General features: G+C 46.0%; 1 protein-coding gene across 1 annotated transcript; it reads left to right on the top strand.

The window, feature by feature from the left end:
• Positions 1–92: 92 nt before the first annotated feature.
• On the top strand, positions 93–18,314 carry CXCL12 (C-X-C motif chemokine ligand 12). Its single transcript, XM_085065307.1, has 5 exons — positions 93–253; positions 5,185–5,302; positions 8,723–8,809; positions 12,427–12,524; positions 14,262–18,314. The coding sequence occupies exons 1-5, from the start codon at positions 193–195 to the stop codon at positions 14,291–14,293; spliced, it is 396 nt and encodes a 131-aa protein (XP_084921433.1). The 5' UTR covers positions 93–192; the 3' UTR covers positions 14,294–18,314.
• Positions 18,315–19,323: the final 1,009 nt, after the last annotated feature.

The following is a 19,323-nucleotide window of genomic DNA, read 5'->3' on the forward strand; positions in this document are numbered from 1 at the left end:
ACCATTTTTAGCAGAGGAAGGATGTAATAACATGCCACGGGCAATAAATCACAGTCTAGCTACTCCCCCTGGCTCTCCTCCCCCCGCCCCCGGCCCCTCTATAGCGGGAGGGGCGGAGGGGCCGCCAGCAGAGCGCCGCGGCCGCCGGGACGAGCAGAGCAGCGCCTGCCCGCGTCCTCCAGCCGCCCCAGCATGGACCTCCGCGCCCTGGCGCTGTTCGCCTTCGCCCTGGCCGTCATCTCCCTCTCGGAGGGTAAGTGAGCTGCGGGCCGCGCCGCTCGCACCGCTGCTGCCGGGAGCCCGGCCGGGAGCGATGGTCCCGCGGAAATCTCCGCTCTTCCCCCTTCTCCTCGCAGCTACAGCGCTCTCCCGGCTCGGGCTCCGGCCGCTGCTCAAATGTGTCAGGCGAGCCCGAGCGATGGCTGTGCTGAGCTGGGAGCAGGCAGGCTCCCATTCCTCCCTCTCCTCCATCCTTCCCTGGCTTTTTTCAAAAAGCTGGCCAAAGCGGTCCTCTCTGCCAAACTCGCCCCAGATTGAAGTTGTCTGGGGGAAAGCTTTCAACAGCGCTCGGTCTGCAGGGAGCTGCTTTGGCTGCAAAATATGCATATCGACTTTCCCTCTAACAAAAAACCCCAACCCTAAAAGTTACAAGAAATTAGAAACAGGCGGTTGGTCGGTTCCTCTCCTGTCCTCTGCCATGATCTATCTTTCCTCGATCAGGGCAGAGCTGAGCCGAAGCGGTCACTCGGCAGGAATTTACCGCACCCCCTGCGCGGGTGCACGGGGAGCTTTGGGGGGCTCAGGGAGCTGCTGCGACGGGGGCTCGGGGGGATCGCGGGCTGCCGGCGCTGGTCGCGCAGTCACATCCGCGCTGCAGCGCCGTCTCACAGCCCGCCCGTCCCACGCCGGTCCCCGCGGTCCCGTGTGTCGCCCACGGAGCCCGGTCGCAGCGGCAGCTGCCCGGCTCGCTTTGCCAGCTGCGCTCGGTGGAAGCCTCCGCGTTCGGACAGCCCTGGACAGCGCGGCAACCCGCGCTCCTTGCCGCGCATCCCGCGGGGAGCGCTGTGCCGCGGGGCTCCGGGCAGCGGGCACCGCGCGGGCAGCCGCACTTCTGGGCATCTCCCGGGCGCTCCTGTGCGGCTGCTTCTCAGCTGGCAGACACTTGCCACCCCCTGTCCCCTGGTCGTAAGCTCTCTGGCTGGGTAAGGAGCGCCTTTTCAAACCTTCGCTCCCGTCCTGTTCTCCCATTCTGGCGAACGAAACGTGGGTGTTCCTCACCCAGAGAGGCAGAGGATGCCCTCCGGTGCCCCTCTTTGTTTAGCCTGAGAGAATTAATTTTCCCCGAAAATTTCTCCGATGCTTTTCCGCACAACAGCCCCGTCCCGTTGGAGCACGGAGCCGCCACTGCCCTGGAGAGACACCAACCACCGGCCCGGCCAGGTGGGCTCCGGCCCTTGCCGCGTTCGCCTTATCCGCCACCCCGGGGCTGCGGGCTGGCAAGCGAGCGGCAGGTAGCGAAGGCACACCCGGGGGACCACGAGTGGCAGGACCAGCTCCGGCCCCTGGGTACCTGAGCGGGCTCCCCTCGTTTCTGCAGGCGAGTGCAAGTCTGGAGTTGCGGAGGAAGGGCCGGGACTCAGGGGCTCTCCTCCTCGCCTCCCCCCTTTTAGCTCGGGGCTGGGAGGCTGGCAGAGCTGCCCGGCTGCAGCTCGGCTCGCCCCAGTGCGGATGCTCTCCTTCGCTGGCAGCGAGAGGCAGCGGGTGTCTCATGTCGGGATTAGCGTGTGGGGACCTGGCTACCTGAGGAAGGAAACGGCTTAGGAAGGCTGGAGAGAAACTGGTCTAAGGAGAGTGATCCCACCGTACTGCAGTGTTAAGAGTGGAGTTTTTTGCCGACTTCTTTGCACGTCATGTAGTGCTCTCAGCCGTGATCCAGATGAGGGCTTGCAGGGCTGTCTTGTACTGGGGGGCAGATGAGCTCTGAATTCTTCTTTGTCACCTGGTAAAGCTGTGTCTGTCTATCCCAACCTCACTTTCCAGGGAAATTGAGCTGTTCTATGCTTTAAAAGTTATCAAACATCTGATAATGACAAATGCACCACAGGTTGAACAGAAGTAAAATGATGCTTCCATCAAATGTTTTGATTGTTTATGTCCAGCCTGCTTGCCTGGATATAGCTTCCCTTTCTGTTCAAGCATCTAGATCTTCCTAGCCCACACAGCAAGTCAAATTACTGCTGATGACTTTGAAGCAGAACTTGCTTCTAACCTTACTGTCCAGTTTCAGTGTGGGTGAAGAGAAGCAGATCCCTGTGAGATGAAATAGGTATCATCCAATGCTGACAAGTGGCCACTCTGTGAGAGTATTTCGTGCTTTGTCTCTAGAGAGAGAGAATTTGTCAGCAAAAGTGGGTGTTCAGAGCCAACAAAACTCAGCTGGAATTAGAAAACAAGAAATCTATTTATTATTAAAAAACCCCAAAACACAAAACTCCCAAACCCTTTCAAACTCTTCTTAGTCAAGGCCAAAAGAGGTGTTCTCTTTTTATCTAAGTAAAATTAGGTTGAAGGAATGACACTGAGATGTCCAGCTAGCATCTGGCTCTCAACTTTTGACTATGCGTCCATTTGAACCAAATTTGCTAGACAGATAAAGCTCTCAAAAGCCATCAGTTGCATGTTTTCATGCAACAGGGCAATTAACGGACTATACTAATTTGCTCTACTGAGAGAATGGCTTCAGCTTGCGCTCAGCGTTTGTGAGACGTCAGAGAACTCACAGTACAAATTGGTAGATTAATTAATCAGCTGAATCAGCTCTAATGTGCATGCAACAAGATGTTTTGAATTTTGAAAGGAGATAAGGAATGCATTTGTCAGCCTCAGGGTAAGACCAGAAATGTTCTCTTCCTAGACCTGATTTTCAGCCTTGTTGAGAGCACAGTGAGACAAGGGGCAGTGGCAGGACTTACTGATTCCCTGTTAGTGATACAGAGAACTGACCCAGTCGGTGCCTGTGCTGCAGCTCCCAGTGCTCAGTGCCTGATGCTGATCACCAAGCAAGGCACACAGAAATACCAAAGGGATTCTTGTGCTGGGAGGGGGTGTGTGATTCCACTTCACATTGGGGTGACAGAACAGTGAATACTGGGTCTTCCCCTCTTCCTTGCTGTGCTAGATGCCTTTCCTTGGGCAAGAAACAACTTTGGGACTTAGACTTGTTTAGTCATGGTTAAACTTTCTCTGTTCTTGATTTCAAGTGGTATGGGATTGAAAATCCCACCTCGAGTCTGAGAGAGGACAGGATTACATTATCAAGTCATAGATCTGAACAGTTCATCTCTTGCATGTTGTTTAGTTTAAAGCTGGCTTAAACTTGGTTGTGACAAGCTTGCAGAGACACTATCACTGCAGCTGTGCTGAGTGCTGTTGTATGACTGTATTCAACTCCAACCTCCCTTTCCAATACAAACTCACAGATGTGTATCTGTCAGGCACAGATTTGCAGTGGGAAATCCTAGTGTCTCACTCACTCCTTTCCACATTATCACTAGCCAGTCTAATCCATGTTCTAGAGGCTCACCCTGTAGCCCTCCTTCCACCTCCCCTTGCAGATTAACTCACAGGGGGAGTCACTGTTTGGACTGCCATAAAACCGATTGAAAAGTCCTTCAATTTTGATAATTTATAGTCCGGATTCTGGTGTGGATCAGGACAAGCTCTACTCCCACTGATTAATTCCTTTCCTATGGGATCGGATTCTGGCTCATCTCTTAGTAGAGACACCGGCAAAAAGTGAGTCCCCTCTTCAGGACAGGACAATTTCACCATGTTGTCTGTGGTTATATGGGCTAGAGACAGGCATCGATAAACGTGCAATATATGTAGATCAGCTGCACTTGAAAACCTGTCTCTTTTCTCACCTTCCTAGACAGCTGTTTAGGAATTCCAAGCCCTTCCCTGCTCTTTAGCTCCCCATCTGCTTTAAAAGGGAACTGGGTTTCGATGCTGCAAGTATTCCTGTGTGGCTAAACAAACAGGATGGCAGATTGCCATGTGGGATCTCTGTCAGATATAGATCTGACCATCTACAGCATGAGCCAGATCTTAAGGGTTAGGTGTACGAATTTAATTCCTCCCAGAGGCTGGAAACTGCTCCACTGGGAAATTCTTAAAAATCTTAGGCATCTCTTAGACTTCCAGGCAAAGCTTCTGTGTTCGTATTTCATTGTGCATGGACCTTTTAAAGTTACAGTCCGAGTGAAGACCTTACTTGCACTTGATTGCCAGTAATTAAGTTCTCTCAGAGAAATCGGGTAGCAGAGGCTGTGGTGGGCGCCAGGCTGCTTTTCTCAGTCCTGCATGAATATACATGGCAGATTTTTAGCCTGGGGGGGTTAAACTTAATTCTGTCCCTGGTGATACCAGTGACAGAACTCTCCTCCAGTCTGGTGGCCCCTGCATAGTGTATTGGGGACGCCCTGACTGATAACTGTCTCCTCGGTTGCCTTACTTAGCCGCAGGCTAGGAATTCAAAAGACTGCAAGTGTCTTATGTGAAACCGCTGGGATCTCGCATCTCTGAGCCGCACCTTCTTGAGCGGTACCTCTGTTGGGAGTCTGGGCTGGCTGTGGTGGAAAAAGGTCAGCTGGGCCCTGGGAACGCCAGCAAAACCAGGGCTTTTCTGTAGCCACTAAGTCCCCTGTGAAAAGCTTGCACCTGAGCCGAGCCGTTTTGATCTGAACTCCTTGGAATTCATCGCTTTCTTCTGGCTACCTTCTAATTTGGCCTCGGGTCAAAATCGTTTGAGTAGAACAACACCGAGGACAAGTGCCCCCTCTTTTGGCCTTTATCTTATCTAATTACCAGGAGCATCCCTGCACAATGGAGCGGCTCCTTATTCTAATCTCTTCGATTTTACTTATCTCCATTTTCTCTCCCTCTTCTTTTGTCTTCCGAAATCCCACGCACCCTTATTGAAAGGCTGGGCACTGAGCTGAAGGGATTGTGCTCTGAGCTGTGGGCAAATGCTATCCTAAAACTACAGCTTTTCTGCTGCTTTTTTTTTTTTTTTTTCACCTGCATATTTGGAGGGAGTTTCTTTCTGTGAGCCCTGGTCGGTGTATCTGTGCTGCTGACCAGGAGCAAGAGGTAACGTGTCCTTTCCCTCCCTTTGTCCCGCAGAGAAACCCGTCAGCCTGACTTACCGATGTCCCTGTCGATTCTACGAGAGCAACGTGGCAAGAGCCAATATTAAGCACCTCAAAATCCTCTCCACACCCAACTGCTCACTTCAGATTGTGTAAGTCTCTTGTTCTTTTCAGCTGGGTGCAAATCTCAGGTGACAAAAAGAAGGATCACAGAGCTGGTGCCTGCTCTGGTTGGTTGCATTTCAGTCTCTCGTGCCATGATTCCCAAATTCATCTCTTCACCCCGTGTGTCAGATATGTCTGGACCCTGCTTTATCCCACATGAAGGAGCCCAGCTGGTTGTTTCCCAGCTGTGTTCTCTGCCTGTGATCTCCCTGTTACTGTGTGATCCCATGTCCTGTTCCCTCATGGGATGTGAGCAGGAATGTCAGACAGGCTGTCCATTGCCTTGGATGTGGAGCTTCACAACTTGGGGTAAAAGCTCCACAGAGGTCTGAGTCTTCTAATGGGTCACTTCTCCATAGAGTGGAGCTAAACAAGCAAAAGGAATTCCTGTATTTCATGTATCCTGCACAGGAGGTACAGACCCTAAATATGTGATGGCCTAACCTAGGGATGTTTACCAGGCAGGGACTGACTCAGTAAATCACAGCAGAACAGAAAGATGGGTTCCCAATGGAAAATAACCTCTTCATTTTTGCTGAAAAAGCACCCTGATTTTCAGGAAAAATCGGGATTTTTTTTGTTTGTTTGTCTTTGTAGATGTGTGTGTGTATGTGTATGTGTATATGTGTGTGTTTTAGGAACACCTTTTTTGTTCACTTCTTCATGGGTGATCCGTCCCTCCTCTCCCAAAATCTTGTGAAGAAAAAAAATAACATTCATCTTTTTGTTGCAAGGGAGCCTTACTACTCTGAGCTTCTGTTAACCTCTTTAACAGGGTGCCAGGGACTAGATTTAGTTTCTATGTAGTGATCCCATTACTAGTTCTGTCTTTGACCCATATGTTGAGCAACTCAAATGCTGTAAAAATCAATTTTTGTAATCCAAAACATTTTTGCACACAGGAAACTGATGTGGTTTCATATATTACTCAGGAATGTGAGTGTGTATCCATTCATAAACCAGGGTTTTTTGGTTTGGGTTTTTTTTTTTTTTCTGTTTTAAACCACTCTGTGTAGATCATACACATTTTATCATGTGGTTCTGCCTTAGGATTTGATTGAGGACAGTGAGAAAAATGCAAGCCTCAGCCGAGAAATAACTTTCTTTCAGAAAAATGGCAAAACCAGCTGTGACTAACTCCGATCTCTACCTATAAAACAATTTTGGAGGCAAGCATCCAAAATGCAATAGTGCATGGATTTGTGCTCTGGGACTGTCAGTGGATGTCATAAGTGTCCCAGTGCTAAGGCTTTTTAGAGGATTTGGAATTTTCTGGAGTAGTTTCAAGAAAATGACAGCATTTAAGACAGGATAGATTATCTATTTATCTCTTAATTAACACAGGATTATAGTGATTAGAGAGGAATAAGAGCATGAAATGCAGAAACAGAAACATCTCTTGCCCATTCCTGACCCCAATGTGCTTGTTTGTGGTACACAGAACATAAGAACCTGTAGTTCACCTTATTTTTGTTACTTTGAATAATAAGGTGCTTAAAAACATCCCTCCAAATACTCTTGAAACATCATGAGTTTAAACGAGGTCTTTATCAGAACAGAGATCAAATCAATCAAAACTAATACCTGAATTTTTCATCGTCAATAATTTTAAGCATTAAACAGTGAAGGTGTAAATAAATTAAAATCTGCCATTTTCAGGAATAGAGAACCTAAGTGAAACATAGAATTGTCAGAAGGTATTTTGTGGGTTTTGTTGTTTGGGGTTCTTTTTTGTGCAAGTTCATTTTCCTTTTTGGTTAAGGAGAGTTGTACCTGAACAAAAAGCCTAAGAGCAGGCTTTTGTCTTTCACTCTATTGGAAATCATCTCTCCATATCCAGGGAACTCCTCTGTCAATGTCTACTTCTACAAAGCCTACACTAAATTCCTTGCTTTTCACTACAGGGAAATGAGCATTTTTAGCGAGTAAGCACCTAAACCAGTCCAGGTTAAACACTCCATACTATTGCTTATGTCTCTTCCATGACTGCACAAGGAGCAGGGGCTGACAGGCTCAGGAATAAATGTCTGAAGAAATCTGTGTCTCAGTATTAAGTGAGAGGTAATATTAGGTGAGAGAACAGCACTGAATGTGGCTGGAGACTGGTTACGTGTGCTTTTGCTTCTGTACCCTGTGAGGTCAGCTCAAGAATTCCCAGGCATTGCTAACATCAGCAAATCCATTCTTACACTCTGTTGGTATCACTTAACTGGAAATGCTCCAGCTTGGCAGTGCTGTAAGGGAAATATGAATTAGGCCCATTCATCTCTTTACTGGCACAGGGGTTGCACGACGGATCCTTGATGTGTTTATGTTACAACTGTGTTGTTGCATAACTTCAGACCAAGGAGCCTCTTTGACCTGCTATTTCTTACGCCATCGTTTTATATTCTGCAGATTTCATTTTATAAAGTGAGGAACACTATGGCTTCCATCCAGCAAATGTTTAAACAAGTACTGAACTTATTCTTATGGGCACTTCCGTAAAAAAAAAAAAAAAAAAAAAATGCTGTTCTTTGCACTTTTCCACGGCAGGCAGGCTGTTTAGAGGGAAACTTTGCAGCAGCTGGGGCAGAGGCAGGGTGCTGCAGGGAATGTGGGAGATAACAGCTCTCAAGAGGTCCTGAGATCCCTGGAGGGTGAGAAAATGCTGATGAAAATCTGTTTGTTCTGCTTCTGAATGAAAGATGCAGATAGCCCAAATGTCAAATTCACAGTGAATTCAAATTAGCTAATGAGGTTAGTGTTGGAAGTGTAGCTTGGACATCCAGGAGAAACCCCTTGGGAGGTGAAACTTGCCTCTGGCACTGTAGTACTCTCAGTTGTCTTCCTCCCTGCAACCTAGTGTAGCTTGGACATCCAGGAGAAACCCCTCGGGAGGTGAAACTTGCTTCTGGCACTATGGTACTTTCCGTTGTCTTCCTCCCTGCACCCTGTTAGTTCAGTCTTGTATAAAAGAAAAAGCTAACGAGTGACCACACCCTTTCTTTCAAGGCTTCCAGGAGGTGTCTGTCCTCAAAACGTGTGAAACTTCAGTTTTGGGTTGAATCTAAAAGCTGTCCTTAATCAATTCCTTGCAAAAATCACCTTTATTTACCATGTCAGTGTTTCCATATGAAATTTTGCTGTTGTTGGCATTGGAAGTCTTAAATTCAAATTCTATATCTGTTCCACTCTCACATGATTCCCAGTACAGACCACGAGAGCCTGTCAGAGGAGACAGATGGTTTCCAAACCAGAGATATTTATAATAGATGACTCAAGGATGGGAGAAATAACCCATCCTCCTCATGGCTTACCTGAGAGCAGCACTGGCACCCAAGGAAAATATGGCACAGGGATGGGTGGTGGGTGTAGGCTGAGGAGCGTTGCACACCAGACTCACTCTGACTTTTTTCCTTTGGCAGTGCAAGGCTCAAGAGCAACAGCAAGCAAGTGTGCATTGATCCCAAGTTAAAGTGGATCCAGGAATATCTGGAGAAAGCTTTAAACAAGTAAGGCAAGAGACAAATGGACTTAACAGCTAACATCCTGAGTTATTAAAGGGTAGAACATTAAGGGCTGGCTTTTACCATGTGGACAAAGTACTGTGGAATCAGATATTGTGTCAAAGAAGGGTTTGGAGTTGACCTAATTTGTATTAAAACAACAGTTTCTAATATATCCTAGATGTTAAACTCAGAATTTTGCCAGGGTTTGAGGCAAAATTTATGCTAATGAGTATGTTCTGGGGTCATGAACTCATCCTCTTTTAAAAAAAAGCTGTTCTCCCAAGGAAAATGCTTCCTTTATGCCCCCTCTTCCCCAAACCAACTACAATTACTTCAGAACCTGTATCGTTCCTGTATCTTTGGAGCCCCTTCTCCATGTTACCCTGGGTGTCTGCTTGCACAGGCAGCTGAGGCCTAGGGATTCTTGGCCCTAAAAATTGTTTCTCTGCTGCCCAGTTGGAATGCTGTTAATGTCAGCCAAAGCACGATGTGCTACCATGAATAAGGTATGAGACCATTTCCCATGAGACCAGGGGAAAACCAGCCAAACTTGGCAAATTCGGACTTTCTAAATCTATTTTAACTGCCCCTGAAAGTGGCTGATCACGTCTGTTTTGCGGTGGACTCAGCCTGTCTCCGTTCAATTTTACACTGAGAAGAGCAGCACAGAGCACATTTTAGTGCTGAGCTGCAGTGGAGGGCTCCAGCCCTCCAACACTGGAAGATGGTACACACCAAATGATGGCACAAAGCATTCCCCTGCTTGCCCAGAGACCTGGGCTGCAGTTGATGCAGCAGCAGCAGTTTGGCCAGCAAGCCTACCTGTGCACTCAGTATCCCTGCCACCCTTGCCATCACATTCCCACCCCACAGTAACTGCGTTGTAACCCTGCTGAACCTTGTCCCCCCTGCATCTGTAGGGTGAAGGCAGGGCTGGAATCCAACCGTTTGCAAAAACAATGCATTATTGGAGAAGGTATGGCCTCAGGGCAGATGTGAGTCACAGGTACCTGAATGCTGTCCTCTGTGTGCTTTGTAAATGCATCTGCCGAACAAGGGGTAGAGTTAAAAAATAATTATTTGTTCCCCTGTGTTTTTACAATAAGCAAGGGGAAAAATGCCACCAGAAGTAGAGAGATTCTTCCATGTGTCCCTTTTGGGGACTGCACTGGGGCCAAGAGTGAGGAGGAAGAAGGAAGGAAGCCAGCTAACAAAGTCAATGTGATTCCAGCCCTGACAGCTCTTCCCATCTCATCTGATGCTCAGTGCCTTCTTTGCTGCCAGCACTCAGTCCTTTTGTCCTTTGGACAAATTCTCTGCAGAGGTAATCCAGGTTAATGTTGCCAGAATGGCTTTGCATTTAGGCACTACTGAACCTAAGAGCAGGATGTGTCCTGTGCTGACTATTCTAGGGACCTGAGCTGTTTTGTTTTACAAATTGGGAAAATCCTCAAGCTCCTGCTTAAGTTTCTCTTTGCTATCATCCCCAACCTGAAACTTAGGAGGCATTTTAGAAATCTACAAGGTTGGGCAAATATGATTATGTGCCTGTCTGACTTACGGGAGGAACTCAGCTGGAACATGTTCTGCTCTCACTTCCACTAGTGAAGATCTGAGACCAGCTCTGCTGAAACCAGTGAGTTTGCCTGATCTCCAGCCAGATTCTGGGGTTTGTTTACCAAATGCTAATACAGAAGCAACTCTGCCAGTTTGGTGGATTCATCCTGCTTTACATAGAATAACAAGAGAGATTTTGGTCCCAGCTCTATGAAATGAGATGACAGAAAGCATATATCTCCACCACCTAATCCTGTCATCATGGCATTGTGTTCATTTTCCAACTAGTAATGCTAGCACCAGTGGCATTTTCATGCTCCACAGACAGTCAGGGCTCTGTCTGTAGCATTTTCACAAGGCATGTTTTTGATATATTTTAGTGCACAGCTTTGACTTCTTCAATGAAATGTACTTTGGAATATATTTATAGCGCATCAAACAATTCATATATTTGAATTGGAGCCATATGAATGTTGGTAGTTTAAAACACCGATATCCCTCTAAACTACTAACAGCTTGTAAAATGAATCTATATAGATCTATAAATGTTAATGTAGCTATCAGTTTCAATCAGCCATATATTATATTTTTTCACTTGTACCGAAATTGTATGAAATGTGACATTACCCTATATGCACTAGCAATAAAATGGCTAATTGTTTCATGTTATGAAAACCCAACTGTACATGGGAATTTTATTTTTCTGGAATAAAATCAATACGTTTTGTAGAAAGGGCTCTTGTAATTGCTTAAGTAGAATCCAAACTGTGAAGTCATTTTAATCTATACCAGTACTTCAATATGAGAATATCTTCAGTGTTATAATCTACAGCTAAGGGCAACAAAAAGTTCCTAGAATAGTAGTACAATTCAGTTAATTGTGAAACCAGAAACGGTTTTTACTAGGGAATTACTTTCCTCACTAATTCTGCTTAGCCTTTATTATTGCTTTATATTCATCACATCTCCATGTAATATACACATGAGGCATCAGTAAAACACATTCAGGCTGTCAGGAATCCAAATTCTTTAACTGGCTTTAAGAATCATTGTGCAGCTGCTGTGGCCGACATCATTCAACATTCATCCATTTTATAGACATGGGGCAAATCAGTCCTTTCTTGAAATAGCTAACAAATCCTTTATCACTTCCACACAATCCCAGTCATCATTTACGGTACATCAACTCCCTTTCCCTCCTCCCTTTGTACAAGGATATGCAAAATCAGGCCCTTACAGAGTTAACAGAGCCCATCTTGTCTGCTGTCATGTTAATACAATCCCACTTCAGAACTTCCCTCACTCCAGGATGCTGGAGTCCATTAGGCTCAGTTGCTACTGCAGACACACAGGAGAGATCTGATGGATCTGGAGAAGACAAGAAAGTCATATGGAAAAAATCTTTCTGTTGAGCTAGCTGGGAGAAAAGAAAAGAAACTCTGAATGTCTAGAGGCTGGCTGTGTTGATAGCCAAGCCCTGCTGCTGCCTTCCAAACCCTGGTGTGGCAGCTCTTCCTAATTTCTGACCTAATTCGTAAATAATGGTTGAAGTACAAGATGCCAGAACAACCTCCCAGTACTCCACCAAGTGTGTGCTGGGTGAAGACCCCACACGAAGGGGGATAATGTGGGTGATTATCTTTACAGCCTTGTTTTAAGGCACTAAATGTCCACAAATCCCCTCAGAGTAGCCGCTGGTTCTTGCTGATGTCAGCAGGAATGCTGGGTGGGAAGGCAGAAATCCAGACCTCCTCTACTTCCATTGTACCTCAGGGGCAACTGTTTGGATGGTGAAGCTCCTGGCTGACAAGGTCTGGAAGGCATTTGGGGAGGCTTTGGTATTTTGGATTAAAGGGTTGTTCTGGCTTCAGATTTTGTAAATGTTCTTCCACCAGGACACTTTGACTTGTCTAGCATTCCCCTCAGACAGAGGTTATATGGAAGGGTATGCTACATTTGCATCCTGCCAGCAAGATATGAAGGGACCATAGGATAAATGTGGATAAGGCCTTTGTATATGGATAATTTATGGCAGTCTTTTTTGTATTTTTCTTTTAATTTAGACCACGTCATCGCACTCATAAAAAAAAGCAACAGAAGAAACGGGGCCCACTCTGCCCTTCCCGTGCAACACCACTAAAGTCTCCAGGGAGAAAGAATGGTAGGAGGCATTAGTTTCTGAGCTGGGACACCTCAGGTTCAAGTCCCTGCTCTTCCACTGACCATTTATGGGACCTTGGGCAAATATATTAGCCTGTCCAGATCTCCATTTCCCCCCATATTTGTTGAGGATAACATCTCTACCCTTCCTGCAAAGGAGTATTATATAGATAAAACTCTTCAAACAGGGGGAAAGTTTAGGTACAACAGATGTGGGAAAATTTTCCCAATTAATGAATGGGAAAATGGGCACATAAAGAGGCAAAAAAAACCCTGAAGCAAAGTCAAAAACACGGTAGAGGTTTGGGAGCCCTATTTATTTTAGCTCCAATATCAAACTGACAGGGTTAATTATAACAGCTGTGAATTTGCCACTGGTGTTTTCTAATGAGAAATGCAGCACCGTGTGGTGACAACATGATGTGGAGCATGGGTGACTGGTTGATGCCTTTCCTGTTAGGCAAGACCCAGGGAATGGTGTTATATATGCCAATGTCTGGATGTCCCAGGGTGGTTTGTCCCGCCTTTCTGCACCAAAAGAAATAGGGCCACTGCTGTGGGATATTGGAAAAGATATCTTCAGAGGAAAGCTTTTCCTCATGGCTTAGTCATCATCTTGGTGCCTAGATGAGTCTTCTGAGACTATCTTTACTGGGAGTAGCCACAATAGTCTCTGGCTGTGGTCACACAGCCTTGATTGTCCAGCAGACATTGGAAGGAATGTTTGACAAGGTGTGCTGAGATATCAGTTTTTGAATACCTGGTGTTTGCCCTCTGACACTTGTAACTCAGCCTTAGTGACCTCATCTTGGCCAATCAGCCTGCAGCAGGACTAGGGGTCACTTCAGACAAAACATGGAGGCCACCTGCCCAAAGTGGCTCCTTGTTCTGAGTGACCCACACACACGAGACACCTGCACTTTGCTGTGATGCCTAACCCACAGTCTCCTGGGTACCATGCTCACACTGAGCATGGGAGACTGCATTTGTCTGCAGCCCACTCTGAGCTCCTCCCTCAGCCCTTGGGGCCTCACACATTGCTGTGCAGTGCCTCCCTGCCTGTCACCCCACCTTCCCTGGGCAGCTGGGCACACGAGCTCTGCTGTGCTGCCCAGCTGCTCGTGGCAGGAGAGATCCCAGGGCAGGGTGGCTCCTGGCTGGCAGCACACTGGCTGCCTCTGCTCTCCAGCCACCCCACGGTGCAAGCTGAACAAGAGCAGAGCATGGGCTGCCCTCTACATTCCTCCATCCTCACAGAGACCTGGTGCTCTCTGGAGCTGCACTCTGTGATCTCCACCAGAGCTGTGGGGTAGGGGCAGGTAGAGGAGGCATTTCCAGTGCCACTTGCTCTGCTACTGGGGCTGCTCACAAATGATTAATCTCTCCTTTCCCTGCTGGTTTTTTTGCCAAGTTTCTTTGCCCACCAATAATTCACTGCTCTGGCTTTCAAGTCCAGAATAAGCTTTCAAGCCAGCCTTCCTCCTGTATTAGTTCTGAACACCTTACTAACTGTGATGAGCACAACCTGCCCAAAATAACACCCGTTGCTGGGTTTGCCCTGCTGGGTCCCAGTAGCTCCTTGTGGAGAACTTCTCCCAAAATTTTCAGCAATTACTGGTTGGAGGGGCTGCCTTTGGGTTAGTCCAGACACAGATTTTCTGTTTGACTAGGCCTGATATCAAAGCTTTTGCAACTGAAATAAACCTTAATAGTGTTTCACTCTGTTCTTCATCAACAGGAGGTTCAAGATGTAAGAGGCAAGCATTGTAAGCCGTCTACAGGATTTCTTACTGTAGGACCCAGAGAGCAGATAACCATTATTAGGGAATGAATACATTTCACTGCTAACATGCAGCACAAAAGCAACGCTTCACGCATTTCCAAAGGTTTTTTCTCGGTTATTTTTGGTGGGGGTTTTTTTGTTTGGTTTTTTTTCCCCTTGCACAAATTGGCTTGCTTTCACAGTGCTATTTTTATATAGTAAGATGTAACTATTTGAGAAAAACATAAATTTATACAGGTTGGTTTATTACCTAGCACTGGGGGCAGATACCAATTTAAACTAACCCTATGTTATTATATAATACTTTTATTTCCTTTGTTATGTAGAGGTCCTGCTTTATTTAACTTTCTTTTGGTTCATGCAAGTCTCCTGGAGATTTAAACCTAGAAGGACATGAACTGTGCAGTGCAATGATGTTGTGCAAGTAGTGGTGGATCTCCTTGCCTCCAGAAGTCATAGAGACCAAGAACATAGGAAAGCTAAAAAGCATCAGACTGATGAAAGTGAACAACATTACCCTGAGTGGCATTTACAGATATTTTGGGTGAGTGATTAAACTCAGGGCTACAGGGCCCTTCTCTGAAGATCAGAAACCTTGCTGACAGCTGTGAGCAGCTCGATCAATGCACATCTGGTATTTTAAGGTGCTAATACTTGGTTTGTAGTAATTGTGTGTGTAAGGAGCCACAACATCATTCTGATCTCATCTGGCATTTCCTATGTTCCTGAGTTTCTGATGACAAATTTAGCAAAAAAGGAATGGGTTATTAAAGCTCTAACAACACCATCATATTGCAAGTTGCTGGAGGAGTCAGACACGCTGCCATGCACCAGGTATCTCTTCCCACCCATCCACAGGAGGTGACTTCAGCTTGCCTGGCTGGCTTTGCACTGAAGTAGGCTGAGATGCATTCACCCTTCACCAACCATGCTGTAGCTTGGCTACTGAAGTCATACCTACCTGGGGGCAGTCACATCCCTGATTGCTCTGGAGATACCCAGAAGAGGATGTCTGGCCATGTCTTGGAGAAAAGAGATTGATGGGGCAAGAGAGTCTGTGCAGTTTGTGGAAGGAGAGGTGTTTCTTGGGTGTGGAAATGAAGGCCAACACTGGCAGTTCACCAGCAGTCGTGGTCTTGTTTGCTGGTGAACAGGACAGCCTCTGGAATTCCCTTTGCAAAGCACAGCGTGGGACAGGCACCACTCCTCACACTGATCCCCTCTCTAAGCCAGAACTTTCTTTCTCCCAGTTCCTTCCTGTATACACAATATCTGCTACATGGTATGGAAAGACATCTGCAGCACTGCAATAATCATGTCATGCTGTGCACTGAGATCTGGGGGGAAGCACATTTGTGCAGCACAATGCTTGTGTTTGTATGTATCTGTGTTTGTATTGTAAACAAAAAAATGTTGTAAGACTGTCTTTTTTGAGCTGGTTGCTTCAAAAGAAATCTTTCCTCTTCCCTGCAGCCTGTGTCAGGAACACTGAGAGGGGTGTTTCACATTCCTTTTTGGGGTAGGCATCTTTAGTGCCAAAGAGGCACTTTGGCTACGCAGGGACTATATTATTTCCATGTGGATTCAGGTAAAAATCTTGTAAGTATTTTCCTCTCTGCAAAACAGGACTATTGCAGAGAGTCCTTCAGCTGGGACCACATCACCTCATTTGCTTTAAAGCAGAAACAAAATGCTGTGCCTAAAATATTTGTGTTTGTGATTATGACATTCCTTCTCTTGCTGTCATTACCAACCTGGTGCTTTAAGTATGTTGTGTCTCTGTTTTGAAAGGTCTGGTACCACTGTACTTGATGAGAATTGGAGTTTTGATTTAATATTAGTAGGATCAGATCCTCTCCTGAAAAGGTAAAGAAAGAAAGAAATTTTGTGAGAGAATCAGAGTTTTTTCTATCTTCCCTGGACTGTATTTTATATCCTAGGGTCCATCCCCTGTCCCACACATGCACCTGCATTTGCCAGTGGTTTGCCAGAGACAGATGTGTGAGTGTCCAAGCCAAGAATGACTGCAGAAAAAGTCACCCAGGAAAGTGCATTCTTCACACGTAATTCCTGTCAAAGGACAGCCTGAGGTCTGATAGATTCCCGTTGCAGTAAATGGAGAATTAAATAATCCTCTGATTTTGATTCAGCAGCATACCTTGCTCCTGATGATGGGGCCATGACCGATTTGTTTCCAGGGGAAACATTGGCTTCTGGTGAGAAGGTGGGGTGGGTAGATGTGACTGTACAGCCTTGCCAGTGCTCTGCTGCAGTCCTCATTAACAGGGAGTGCAGCTGGGGTCAGCAGCAGTAGGGACAGGTTCCTGGGAACATGCCAATCCCACATTACAGCCTGGGCAAACACTGCTTTGACAGGAGCACTGGATGGGCAGTGCTGGAGCACCCTAGCCAAACCCTGAGGAGCCAGCTCTGGACAGTGTAGCTAGGTAGTGGAGGCAGTGCAGGAAAGGGAGTCTCCTGTCAGCCTTCTCTTCTGGGAGCAAACTAAAGAGTGCTGCAGGGGTAGACTGTGCTAAAGGAAGGGCATTTGTTCCTGGGAGAAATGCATGAGTAGCAGCAGGAAGAAAATGCACTCCAGCCAAGGCTGGAGAACATTTACAGCCAGGTGTTTGTCTGGATGCTTTGGGGGCTGTGTGCCCCAGCCCACACAGTGAGCTGGGCCCTGACACCTCTGGCTGGTGATGTTTCCCTCCTCACAAAGCTGAGACACTCTCAGGGCCAGCACCGTGCCCCTCCCTCTCCTGGGCAAGGTTTAACACAGTGTGAATGCAGAGGTGGCACAGACCTGTCTGGAGACTTAAGTGAGAACCTGATAAAAGCTTTCTCTTGCTTTGGACCAAAATTCAACCTTGAGTGGGAAGCTTTGCTGTTTGCCTGACATTATTTGCATGATGCACTGGGGAGAGCAGCCACGCCCTTTGCACCACAGGAGTCAGTCCCTGGGCTGCCCCAGTGCACCACATGTTGTTTGTCCCATTCTCACCATGACCAGAGCAGGCTCAGGAGCAGCACTGGCAGCATCTCAGTTGGGGAGAGCACTTGGTTTTCCCTTCTGCCTTTAACTGTTGACCAAAGACAGAGTAAGGGAAAGGAAGCGTGAGGAGATGGGAGGGAGGTAGGGACCACATGTGAAGAGCAGGGAAAAGAGATAGCACTGAACCATGCTGAAAAAGCAGCTTCCATAAATGTGAAATCATCATGTGGGTATTTTCAACGTGCAGCTGTCAAATCCCAAGGTTGGATTATTTTTTAAGAGTAGATGGTATTTATTGCTGTGTCAATTTTTTATTTATACTAGCTTTATTCTTTTATGTATGAATATCTTATCTGAATTCTGCCTGAGGAAGAATGAAGGGTGACTTTGATGTGTTTTTGATTAAGGTGTTTGAGCACAGCTGACTGTTTATTTTGCAGTGAAAGATTTTTTCAAAGTTAAATATACACATTTTGTTTAAAATGCAGTTCCTATAGATTTTTTTGTTGCCATATTCCCTTTGTTAGCCTCTAGAAGGCCCTTCTTTTCTCTGGCAACTTGTTTTGAGTGATGCAATATACAGTAGCCAAGGTTTTTTGCAAACTCATCACCTAAAATCTGATTGTTATTTCTTTATCAACATCCCACCAAGATAATCCTTGTCTGAAAACATGAAACTTTGGTGGCCACAGAGAAGAAAACATGTATCATGGTAAAAGGGCTGCATGACCCTCCCATCTTCCATTCCTTAAGAACTCTGTGTTGTCAGAATGTGGTAAATACTGTACTTTATATTTTTATTAAGTAAAAAGAAGTATCTTCCCAAATAATGTGAAAAGGGTTTTGTATTTGTGTTCCTGTAAGGCAGCTTTTATGGAGGAGTTATATTATGCTTTTGACATTACTCCTTTCATAGAAAATTTTGAAAATAAACACTTTTATATTGTTGTAATTTCTCACATAAATGTGTATGCACTTAAAATTTTCTTAATAAAAATGTCTGTCTGAATAAATTTTTATTTGCTTCTATTTTTATTTTTCTCCTCACAAATGAACAGCTACAATCTCCACTCAGAAAAAGACATGCAAATGTAGATTGTATCCAGTTTCAAGGATGCCTCCATATATCCCCAGTGCTCAGACTCTGCAGAACCTGAGGTAAAGGACCCGTGGGTCTGGCAGGGAGCAGCAGCTGAGCAGATAGAAATGTGCCATCTTGAAAAGCTAACCTTTAACCATTTGCTCCCAAAACAGAAACCCGAAGTTTGTTTTTTTTTAAATCTTTTTTTGCCCAACTTGTCTCCTGCATTAGTTTGACTTCAGTGGAACTGAGAGCTATGAGCTGGTTTTGTTCCAGCAGCAGGGATATCATCATCATCTGTGCTGAGGAGGGGATGAAGGTTTCTCTGAAAAGCATGAGGGGTAACAGGGTGCATTTGACTACAGAGCAGATGTGAACAACACAGTCCTTGGGGCTGCTTTTTCAGGGCACAGCAGGGTCAATTTTCAGTTTGGAGATGAAAAAAAATTTTAGAGGCTTGCAGAACTGACTTGAGAACCTGCAGGTATAATCCTCACTTGGATGATGTTGTAGGGAAAGTGCTGTGAGTTTCAAAACCATGAGTTGAAACTGGTCTTGGGTCAGTGCCTCTCCCCATCTACAAGTTCCCATGGCAAGAGAAGACTATTTCCTGAGGTCACCCTACCCCTCCACCCTGCCCTGCTCACCATGCCAGTCCTCCACTGGACACCCACTGCAACAATACAGGTGAGTCCTGGCACCATGTACAGCTCTGGCTGGGGCAAAGCTCAGGGATAGTTTAATATAACAGAGAAAGAGTGCTCGAGCCTTTTCAAGCTTCTTGCTTAATAAATATTTCTTGGCCAAATTGACATGCAAAAGGCAAGAGACATGCAAAAAAGGCAAAAAGAAAACTCAGATGACTGATGACCCCTTTGCAAATCCTTTAATTGTTTACTAAGAGATTTATGAAAAACTAGCAGGTAATTGTGCATGCAGAT

This window comes from Lichenostomus cassidix, chromosome 6, assembly GCF_008360975.1.
Source record: "Lichenostomus cassidix isolate B80296 chromosome 6, HeHo_3.0, whole genome shotgun sequence".
NCBI classification, from domain to species: Eukaryota; Metazoa; Chordata; class Aves; order Passeriformes; family Meliphagidae; genus Lichenostomus; species Lichenostomus cassidix.

Bases quoted from the DNA above. Each gene is read 5' to 3' on its own strand.
- CXCL12 (XM_085065307.1), top strand. From the start codon at position 193: ATGGACCTCCGCGCCCTGGCGCTGTTCGCCTTCGCCCTGGCCGTCATC. The intron at 5,303-8,722 runs GTAAGTCTCTTG...TTCCTTTGGCAG, and splicing joins AACTGCTCACTTCAGATTGT to TGCAAGGCTCAAGAGCAACA. The intron at 12,525-14,261 runs GTAGGAGGCATT...CTTCATCAACAG, and splicing joins GTCTCCAGGGAGAAAGAATG to GAGGTTCAAGATGTAAGAGG.